Raw genomic sequence first — 12,254 nt, 5'->3', positions numbered from 1 at the left:
CTATATAAATAATTTAAGGAGTTAAGGTAGCAATTCATGGCGTAGTTGAGCAGCCGAGACATTCCTAGGCATGTCAACAAGGCTGAGATCTTTGGCAGCTTTTTTTCCAAAAGCTAGCAACATTCTCAGTCTCATTTAGTGGCCTATCAGAGTCTCAGCACTTTATCCATGTGGTTAGTTGTTACCTTTACTCCTTCAATTGTTTATATTCTACAAATGACTCTCTCTTGTCATATTCATACGTATACAGAATGTTCTGAACTACTTTTCACTAAATAAAAGTTTGAAAATATGTGTTTATTTATGATCGTTATGTTTGTACCCCAATTTCCGTCAAGTTTCAGTGCAATTAATGGGTGTTGTTTCTGCAATAATTTCATCAATTGTGCTGCAGATGATACTGAATAACCAAAGAGAAATCCAATATTTCATGCCTGCTGTGTTAGTCCTCGCATTTTAGATCTCAGCCTCTTATCAAATGGGTAAATCATTCCTTGTAAATATGATGTTATGTCATTTCACAAAAAATGAACTAAACCTTCACACACTTCAAATTTCTGTAACTTTGAAGATACTTCAATGATAACCACTGAGATTTAAAATTACACCTATCAGCCACACCATTGTTAATATTTAGCTAATAGTATGTTGGGCCAAAATTGACACACAAAAACATTGCAATTTGTCATGGCATATAGTCTGAAAGTCACTGACAAATGACAGAAGTAGAAGGTGCCAGATATCCACATACAAGCAAAGAAATTCTTTGTGAGTCCCTAATCATTTATGTGAACGTAGGCATTGCTCCTGAAACATACTACCACCAGTTTATTACTACAGCCCATTACAATTAATTTGGTACTCTGTCTCTAATTATCTCCCTGTTGTCAATTATGACATTTCACAAAATCTGTCCAGTACTGTAGGTTAAGAAGTGGTGGTTTTTTTTTTTTTTTATTTCTGAGCTAGCGATGAATTACAGGCCAGACAAATTTTATAAGGTTGATATCTAGTGAATCTGGAGCCCATGAGATTGATGGGAATTCATTTGTGTTCCTTCAATTGATATACTGTAGTTCTGAGCTTTAAATGAAGCATCACATGCTATGCAGACATTATCAGAAAAAAAAGGGAGGGAAAGGGGGAGGTGCAGCGGGGGAGGGGGGAGGGCAAGCAACTCGTCAGCAACAAAATTGGCAGGCTCCATGAAGTGTACAACTCTTTCTGCAACTACAATAGGTTCTCGAACACTTGCCTATAAACATCCCACAATGCATGTGTCGAGCGAACATACTTGTGCTAGGTGGCATATTGGCATATCTTAACAACTATTAACATAATACACAAAGAATCCAAGCTCCACTGACCAAATTTTGGAGGGTGTCCATAGATATTGGTACATGGGACTTGCAGTCTCTGGTGGCTCATTATATAGTAACAATGTGACTATGATTTGTTCAGTTTTTAACTTCAGTTAACTTTTGTTTCCATGAAAACACCTTCACAACAATGACATCTTCCATTCTAACATGAAAGGATACAGCTTCTAATTGGCACCTATGTATAGATTCAGTACTGTTGTGTGTTTGCCATCACTGTGGGAATAATTTGGTACAGTGTCATCATGCCATAATGCTGCTCTTTGATTGCTTTCTGTGAAATCATACACAAGGTGCACATCAGCCAACTTTTCACCAGTAAACTTAGCCATGTTGCTGCGTATTACTGTTGACATGCAACAAACATAGTTGGTAAAACAGACTGTAAACACAACTGAGGACTATTGAATGCAAGCCTGAGGGTGAGGAGGAAATTGGAAATTACTACTATCAGCATCAAGAACTGCAAATGAATGAACAAATTTTGTGTAGGTATTTTTGATGCCATACAGATACAGAAACAAATGAGTAAGAATTCAAACAAAATACACTGCTGTAAAAAAAATTAGTCCACACTTTTAGAGGTTTCCAGTTCATTCAAGATTTATTATAGCAACAATGTCTCTGGACTACATGAAAATCATTACATTTAAAGATCAGTGGCACAAGCAGTTCCAAGGTACCTAGTATCAACCCATGCTGAAACATCTATGGTGTAGCCTCCACACACGGCAATGCAAGTGCTGACTCTAGCATCCAGTCAATCGTACAGATGGCGAATACTGTCCTGGGATTTGTTATGCCATGCCTGCTTAACCTGTTCATGTTCTTCTGGAAGAGTTGTTTGCCGACGCGTCACACAAGTCACTTCTTGTCTTATCATATCCCACATGTGCTCGACTGGAGGCAAGTCTGGATATTTTTCCAGCCAGGGAAGCTGCTGCACATCTTGCAAAGCAAGTTGAGTTTCACAGGGAGTGTCTGGGGAGCATTAACCTGTTGGCACACATCACATTCCTGTTGCAAGAACGGCAAAAGATTGGGTCTAACAGCATACTCCATACCGACAACTGGTTAGCGACCCCTCGAGAAACACCAAACGTGAAAGAGTCATAGCTTATTGCACCCCAGACCATAAGGCCTGGGCTGGGGCCAGCGTGCCTTGGACAAATGCACTCCACAAGACAGAACTCAACAGGTCAACTGCATACGCAAAAATGAGTATCACTTGCATGCAGGCAGAATCAACTTTCATCACCGAAGACCATGGCCAGCCATTCCAAGTGATCCTCCAATGGTACCAATCAAGCCGTGCACATTGATGTTGTGGCAGGAGTGGAAGACTGGCTAAAGGTGAGTGTGTCCGCAGTCCAAATGCTAACACCTGGTTCACAACTGTCTGTGTTGACTCGTCTGGGCTCATCAGATCAAAATCAACATCATTTTTCCAGGTGCCCTAATTTTTTTTTCCAGCAGTGTCAATTACTCTGTAACAAGTCACTGGAGATCAGAGGTCCCTTATGCCAAAATACTCTGAATATATCCAGAAACAACTTCAAAAATTTTGTTTGTTACATGTAGCCAAAACTATGGTTCCAGAATATCAAGTTTACCTAGGTAGAAATAATAGATATATTTTATACAAGTCACTTAAATACATCAATGCTGTGGCACTTTTTTAAATCAAACGGTTCGTAAGCATTTTCAAACAAAAGATGTGCCTTGTACTGAAAACACACACACACACACACACACACACCACACACACTTTTATATATATTCACATAAGACTACACATTTTTTGGGGTAAAAAATGAAATTATATTTCAAATTACCTCTTCTGAGAGCCTATTTAGTCGCACTACGGGCAGTCTGGTATCTGACGGGGCAGAAGCAGGTGCAGGAGCAGGAGCAAGTGTGTTCACCTTCTTGTCCTTTGCTCCAAGTAATCTTGATTCATCTTTTTCAGGGGCAGGGGGAGCAACACTTGCTTGTGCAGGAGAAGAACCTGTAATATTAGAATAAGCATAACCTAGTGCCATTTATCCATCAAAAACATCACACAGAATAAATTAGTCCCACACCAAACACAGCGAATAAATAGCTGAAATTTAAACAAGGTCGGTCTCTCTCTCTCTCTCTCTCTCTCTCTCTCTCTCTCTCTCTCTCTCTCCTCACACACACACACACACACACACACACACACACACACACACACACAGAGGGACAGAGAGAGAGAGAGAGAGAGAGAGAGAGAGAGAGAGAGAGAAAAGAGGGGTGGGGGCACTTTTGACAACTTTCTGAGGACATCACAGAGTTACAGAAGTCCATATGCTATCTCCTATCTACCAGAGATTGCATCAATGTCTGTGGAGGAAGAAAAGTGGTAGCAATGCTGAATTCGTTAGATGGAAGGTGAGTCACTTATGACTCTGTTGCCTTTCAGCATTGAGTGCCCATTTCCATGTCTTATCTGTGCATGGAAACAGGTGCCTAATGAAGAAAGGCAACAGAGAAACATGTGCGTCATCCACCACTAACAAAAGCAGCATCAGTGAATGTTCATTTTTGAAAAATCTTTATTAGCCCAGACCACATATAGGAAGATACATAACTATTTTCTTCGGTTTCTGCTCATACAGATTTGAAAGCTACTGAAATGCAGGGTTACAAGATAGGAAATGCATTCAATATTAATACTAATGGTATTTACAATAGATTTTAACAAAATTATGGAATAGTACATACCAGAATATAAAAAGCTGTGTAAGTTAAGTGGACACATTGTCAAATGGCTGTTAACTATGCAAGGGAATGTCAACCGTGAAGTCTATACATCAGCTGTCATAAAATGACCCAAAATTCAACACAAGCTTCATAATGTAAATGTAAATAGGCAATAAATAACAAGATAATATCAGAAAAGATACATGAAGAACATTAGATTATACGCATACCTTTGAACTTGTGCTTGTAACAAGAATGTAGTAAGTATAGACAAGAACTGTTCTTATGCATTCAGAGTAACACAGATAATAGCCATGATCTCTGGTGACAGCGACAAAGTTTCCATGAGATGATCATATACAGACTGACAAATGCTAAATGCCCAGGAACATAGGTAAAGAAAGTGCCAGATGGTGGCAGCACAGTACACAAAATTTTGAGTAATATAATAGGGGACATACAGTTACACCTTGAAGCTCTAAATATAGAGTTTCTTGCAGATGCCACACTGTTGTAGAACTTTCCATTAGTTCAGAAGGCCTAATAGTGTAATAACTTATACAGATATGTTCTACACAGATTTTACATGTGTACAGAAAAACGAAATCACATTAGCAAGGATCGGCTTAAAGTCATACGAACTATAAAGACGACCACTATATGTGATCGTCATGAAGAAGCTACGTCACAGATATAAAATGACAAACAAAAACAGATAGTGACAATTGCCATGATGCAGCTAACATGTGAAATCTGAAACAAGAAAGACCAACATAGTATGCCCCTACAACAGTAAAAATTTACATAATGTGAAGCTCTGCCTTACACAGTTATCGCGTAAGACAAAATCTATGCAAATATACATCTAATAGTAAACCTAAGTGGGCATTAGAGAAAATGTAAAGATTATCTGTGTGTAACCATCATCTGCAATTTTTCCATTATACTGTAGAACAACTTACGTATTGAACCAATTACAGTGCAGTAAAGATAAGCAGTTTGTTAAAAAATGATACATCTAAAACATAAAAAAACCATAGGGAAGGCAAAAGGTTAAGAACAATTAAATGAAGTAAGTATGGGTCAATGGTACAACAAACCAGTGCCCCATGTCCGGGTGATATGTTACCAACGTCTAGATTACTCTACACATCCAACTACTGTGTGCTATGCACACCAGAAACATAGTGGACAATAGAATAACAGTCAATATAAACAGTGACTATACAATACTGCCCTACAAAATTAATCACTGATGGCAAATAATATAGGTAGATGGTACAGCCACATGGTACCCCATGTGTATGTGACATGTTACAAACAGGAGTTTGAAGGTATGCCTGTAATGTAATGTTTTTATGCTTTTATGATATTATCTTGCCATTTATGGCATATATACATTTAAATGTTGCTTTTTACATCTTTTTATGACAGCTGACATATAATTTTACAGCTGACATTCCCTTGTTGTTAACATCCATTTCACAAAGTGTCCACTATCTTAGACATGACTTTTTTTATTTTGGTGTGAACTGTTCAATAATTTTGTTAAAATGTTTTGTGAACACCATTAATGTTGAATGCAGTTTCTGTCTTGTAACCGTTCATTTCAAATTCTTTCAGATCTGAAGACAACCAGAAATGGTGGAAACTAGTTATGTATTTTCTCATATTGTCAGTTTATAATAAAAACCAATACCCCAGAAAAGTTATATATGATTTTCTCACTTAATATGGTTGCCTAAAAGTATATGTAGTTTCAAACAATGGAAAATCTAGGATGGAATACAACAATATTATGAAAAGGACAGATTGCTACTCACCATATAGTGGAGATGTTGAGTCACAGACAGGCACAACCAAAAGACTGCTAAACAAATAAGCTTCAGTCAAAAGGCCTCCTCCTGAAATGAACACACACACACACACACACACACACACACACACACACACACACACACACACACACACACACACACACACACACACACACACACACACACACACGTCAAATGTTTACGTGTTTAGCAGACTTGTTGTGCCTGTCTTGAGACTTAACATCTCCACTATACAGCGAGTATGAATCTATCCTTTTAATAATACTGTCAATAAATCTGTTTTCTTTTTATCCTCACTAGAGTGCAGGTTGTTGGCTTACTAATACCTGAGGTATGCGGCTTTCTACCTAATAATGAAATAAAAATATTTTTGTTTTATTTTTGAGATATGTGGTTGTCTTTCTAAGCTGCTGATACGTGCTCTTTGCTAATAAAGATTTTACCAAAAAAAGAAATCAACAATAATTGCAATAAAAGATCGCTGTCTCTAAATTGACAATTTCAGGTAACTAAGACAATCGGCATCACTACCAGAGTTCTTTATTTACCTCTGGTAGCGTATGGATACTCCATAACATAATTTGGCCAACCTAAGTAACTAACATACTACTGAAGTATTTCCTGACAATGACAATGGATGAAGCAATCAAAATCTTGAGACTGTTGTGGCAAGAACTCCATGATGCATTTATTTAGATGAAGCTATTTGTACACACATTTGAAAATGTGCAATAACCTTTACTGCCATAAATAAAATATTTTACCAAACAAAATTAAGAAGGAAGGTTAGAACTTAACATATTATCTGGATAGAGGTCCTCAGATCATAAGACCTTATGAACTATGTTGCAAACCGCTTGCTATGGAACATTTTGGTTACCTGCAGTACATAAAACTACTTTCTTCTGTGCGTAAACTGCCATCTACTCTGTTTCAGAGAATGTACAAGACTTGTACCTCCACAGTCTCAAATCACAGATGAGCATCCAAAGCTAGATCGTTGCCTAGATGCCTCACTATAATTTGTAATGCTTTTTGTACAAGGGGAGTCAAATGAAAACCAAACACCCATCATAACATGTCCATGGAATGGTTCTATTCAAAAGTTATCACCACTCATGCTACGACATTTATCCATTGGAAGAAGAGATGATCAATTCCTGTTTCATTAGAATGTGATTAGTGGCACCCACTCTTGCACTTCCTTGTCAGATTGAAACTTACAGCTACCTCTACATCGATACTCCACAGTCCACCGTATGGTGTGTGGTGGAGGGTATCCTGTACCATTACTAGTCATTTCTTTTCCTGTTCCACTTGCAAACAGATCGAGGGAAAAATGACTGTCTATACGCCTCCATATGAGGCCTTATTTCTTGTATCTTATCTCCGTATTCCTTATGCACAATGTACGTTGGTGGCAGCAGAATCGTTCAGCAGTCAGATTCAAATGCTTGTTTTCTAGATTTTCTCAATAATGTTTCTCAAAAAGAACATCACCTTTCCTCCAGGAATTCCCATTTGAGTTCCCGAAGCATCTCTGTAACATTTATGCGTTATTTGAACCTACTGGTAACAAATCTAGCAGCCCAATTCTCAATGGCTTCAATGTCTTCCTTCAGTCCAACCTTGTACTCAGGAATAGGTTGCACCAGTGCCCTGTATGCTGTCTCCTTTACAGGTAAAGGATTCTTTCCAAAATTCTCCCAACAAACCGAAGTTGACCATTCACCTTCCCCACCACAGTTCTCACGTGCTCATTCCCTCTCATATCGCTTTGCAAAGTTATGCGCAGATATTTCAATGACTTGGCTGTGTCAGGCAGGACACTTGTAATACTGTAACTGGACAGTAAAGGTCTGATCTTTCTACTCATGTGCATTAACTTACTTTTTTTACACATTTAGGACTAGCACACCAACTGGATATTTAAGTCATCTTGCTCTTCCTACAGTCACTCAACTTCAACACCTTACCATACACCATGGAATCCGCAGCAAATGACCACATATTCCAGACATCCTGTCTGCCAAATTATTTATGTATACAGAGAACAACAGCGGTCCTATCATACTTCCCTGGGGCACTCCTGACAATATCATTGTCTCTGATGAACATTAGTCAAGGAAATCATACTGGGTTCTATTATTTAAGAAGTCTTCTACTCACTCTCATATCTGTGAACTTATTCCATATGCTCATACCTTAGTTAACATTCTGCAATGGGTCACTATGTCAAATGCTTTCCGGAAATCTAGAAATATGGAATCTGCCTGTTGCCATTCATTCATAGTTTGCAGTATATCATGCGAGAAAAGGGAAAGTCGAGTTTCGCATGAGCGATGCTTTCTAAAACCACACTGATTCATGGTCATAAGCTTCTCAGTCTCAAGAAGGTATATTTATTTGAACAGAGAACACGTTCAAAAATTGTACAGCAAACAGAATTAGGGATATTGGTCTGTAATTTTGCAGGTCCGTTCTTTTACCCTTCTTATACACTGGAGTTACCTGCACCTTTTTCCAGTAGCCTGGGATTTGTGCTGCGCAAGAGATTCACAATAAATGCAAGTAGGTAAGGAGCCAATGCCATAGAGTACTCTTCGTAAAATACATGTATCTCTTGTAAGTCTTTCTTCAGGTCATCAAAGATGTGAAATAACATGGTGAAGGATCCTGGCTGTAGGGAGGATGTTGCACTTTACCAAACCAAATCGCTGAAGCATAGCCTTTGTCCGATTGTCAGTGTGGCAGCAGGTGTCACTGTGTAAAAGGATGAATCTGTCCGACAGTATTCTTGGGTGTTACGACTCTATGGCATGTTAGAGTTTCTGGAAATTGTGTCCATAACACAGAACATTGTTGCACTTCCATGCTCGAGGAACTCTATTAGCAGGGAGTCCTGCAGTCAAAAGGAGGTGGTCACCATGACCTTACCAGAACTTGTGTTAACAGTTTAGAATTTCTTTGGCGAGGGAGATTTGGGATGTTTTCACTGTTGGCTTTGCAGTTTGCCCTTGGGCTGTTGGACAGAATCATCCTGTTGCATGATAACATCTGCCTCTCACTGCCAATTGGATAAAGGGTACACTTCAGCAGTTTGGTTGGGAAACACTGCAACACCCTCCTTACACATGTTTGATGACCTGAAGAAAGACATGCGTGGATGTTGGTTTCAGTTGGATAAGGAAGGGCAAGAGGGGGTGAGGTTGTGTATGTGTCAAGTGGTCAATCATGTTCAAGAAAAGAGGAATTTATCATCTTGTCTCCCAGCGGGATATGTGTCTCAATGTATGTGGTGATTACTTTTGAATGGAACCATTCCATGGTCTTGTTGTGATGGGTGTTTGGTCCTCATACATAAAAGACAGCACAATCAGTTCTTGTGAAAGTCAATTAACAGAGTATCTTTTCAAGATCTCTGTATATGATGTATCTAGATTTTTGGCAATAATTACTGAGAGCTCTCCACAGTGACTTAGGCATTCCCATCCCAAAGGTAGGGCAGTGGTCATAATATTTATACTGACTGATCAATGCAAATCACTGTGTACAAGGTGATGTGGAAGGTGATATTAAAACACATTTTCTATTATCTGAACCCCCCCCCCCCCCCATGAACCATTGATCTCACCGTTGGTGGGGAGGCTTGCGTGCCTCAGCGATACAGATAGCCGTACCGTACGTGCAACCACAACGGAGGGGTATCCGTTGAGAGGCCAGACAAATGTGTGGTTCCTGAAGAGGGGCAGCAGTCTTTTCAGTAGTTGCAAGGGCAACAGTCTGGATGATTGACTGATCTGGCCTTGTAACACTAACCAAAACGGCCTTGCTGTGCTGGTACTGCGAACGGCTGAAAGCAAGGGGAAACTACGACCGTAATTTTTCCTGAGGGCATGCAGCTTTACTGTATGGTTAAATGATGATGGCGTCCTCTTGGGTAAAATATTCCGGAGGTAAAATAGTCCCCCATTCGGATCTCCGGGCGGGGACTACTCGAGAGGATGTCGTTATCAGGAGAAAGAAAAATGGCGTTCTATGCATCGGAGCGTGGAATGTCAGATCACTTAATCGGGCAGGTAAGTTAGAAAATTTAAAAAGGGAAATGGATACGTTAAAGTTAGATATAGTGGGAATTAGTGAAGTTAGGTGGAAGGAGGAGCAAGACTCCTGGTCAGGTGACTACGGGGTTATAAACACAAAATCAAATAGGGGTAATGCAGGAGTAGGTTTAATAATGAATAAAAAAATAGGAGTGCGGGTTAGCTACTACAAACAGCATAGTGAACGCATTATTGTGGCCAAGATAGACACAAAGCCCATGCCTACTACACTAGTACAAGTTTATATGCCAACTAGCTTTGCAGATGACGAAGAAATTGAAGAAATGTATGATGAAATAAAAGAAATTATTCAGATAGTAAAGGGAGACGAAAATTTAATAGTCATGGGTGACTGGAATTCGGCAGTAGGAAAAGGGAGAGAAGGAAATGTAGTAGGTGAATATGGATTGGGGGTAAGAAATGAAAGAGGAAACCGCCTGGTAGAATTTTGCACAGAGCACAACTTAATCATAGCTAACACTTGGTTCAAGAATCATAAAAGAAGGTTGTATACATGGAAGAACCCTGGAGATACTAAAAGGTATCAGATAGATTACATAATGGTAAGACACAGATTTAGGAACCAGGCTTTAAATTGTAAGACATTTCCAGGGGCTGATGTGGACTCTGACCACAATCTATTGGTTATGAACTGTAGATTAAAACTGAAGAAATTGCAAAAAGGTGGGAATTTAAGGAGGTGGGACCTGGATAAACTGACTAAACCAGAGGTTGTACAGAGTTTCAGGGACAGCATAAGGGAACAATTGACAGGAATGGGGGAAAGAAATACAGTAGAAGACGAATGGGTAGCTCTGAGGGATGAAGTAGTGAAGGCATCAGAGGATCAAGTAGGTAAAAAGACGAGGGCTAGTAGAAATCCTTGGGTAACAAAAGAAATATTGAATTTAATTGATGAAAGGAGAAAATATAAAAATGCAGTAAATGAAGCAGGCAAAAAGGAATACAAACGTCTCATAAATGAGATCGACAGGAAGTGCAAAATGGCTCAGCAGGCATGGCTAGAGGACAAATGTAAGGATGTAGAGGCTTATCTCACTAGGGGTAAGATAGATACAGCCTACAGGAAAATTAAAGAGACCTTCAGAGACAAAACAAACACTTGTATGAACATCAAAAGCTCAGATGGAAACCCAGTTCTAAGCAAAGAAGGGAAAGCAGAAAGGTGGAAGGAGTATATAGAGGGTCTATACAAGGGTGATGTACTTGAGGACAATATTATGGAAATGGAAGAGGATGTAGATGAAATGGGAGATATAATACTGCATGAAGAGTTTGACAGAGCACTGAAAGACCTGAGTCGAAACAGGGCCCCGGGAGTAGACAACATTCCATTAGAACTACTGATGGCCTTGGGAGAGCCAGTCATGACAAAACTCTACCATCTGGTGAGCAAGATGTATGAAACAAGCGAAATACCCTCAGACTTCAAGAAGAATATAATAATTCCAATCCCAAAGAAAGAAGGTGTTGACAAATGTGAAAATTACCGAACTATCAGTTAAATAAGTCACGGCTGCAAAATACTGATGCGGATTCATTACAGACGAATGGAAAAACTAGTAGAAGCCGACCTCGGGGAAGATCAGTTTGGATTCCGTAGAAATGTTGGAACACGTGAGGCAATACTGACCCTACGACTTATCTTAGAAACTAGAGTAAGGAAAGGCAAACCTACGTTTCTAGCATTTGTAGACTTAGAGAAAGCTTTTACCAATGTTGACTGGAATACGCTCTTTCAAATTCTAAAGGTGGCAGGGGTAAAATACAGGGAGCGAAAGGCTATTTACAATTTGTACAGAAACCAGATGGCAGTTATAAGAGTCGAGGGACATGAAAGGGAAGCAGTGGTTAGGAAGGGAGTGAGACAGGGTGTAGCCTCTCCCCGATTTTATTCAATCTGTATATTGAGCAAGCAGTAAAGGAAACAAAAGAAAAATTTGGAGTAGGTATTAAAATTCATGGAGAAGAAGTAAAAACTTTGAGGTTCGCCGATGACATTGTAATTCTGTCAGAGACAGCAAAGGACTTGGAAGAGCAGTTGAACGGAATGGACAGTGTCTTGAAAGGAGGATATAAGATGAAAATCAACAAAAGCAAAACAAGGATAATGGAATGTAGTCAAATTAAATTGGGTGATGCTGAGGGAATTAGATTAGGAAATGAGACACTTAAAGTAGTAAAGG

The 12,254-nt window shown here is 39.3% G+C and overlaps 1 protein-coding gene across 1 annotated transcript in view; it reads right to left on the bottom strand.

The window, feature by feature from the left end:
• The window catches only part of LOC126248368 (nipped-B-like protein), a 125,247-nt gene that overhangs the window by 101,449 nt on the left and 11,544 nt on the right, over positions 1 to 12,254 (bottom strand). The window contains exon 5 of the mRNA XM_049949297.1: positions 3,215 to 3,387. Within this exon, the coding sequence (XP_049805254.1) occupies positions 3,215 to 3,387 (173 nt within the window). The remainder of the gene's footprint in view (positions 1 to 3,214; positions 3,388 to 12,254) is intronic.

This window comes from Schistocerca nitens, chromosome 3 (genome assembly GCF_023898315.1).
Source record: "Schistocerca nitens isolate TAMUIC-IGC-003100 chromosome 3, iqSchNite1.1, whole genome shotgun sequence".
Taxonomy (NCBI): Eukaryota; Metazoa; Arthropoda; class Insecta; order Orthoptera; family Acrididae; genus Schistocerca; species Schistocerca nitens.
This window is presented reverse-complemented; position numbering and strand designations above follow the sequence as displayed.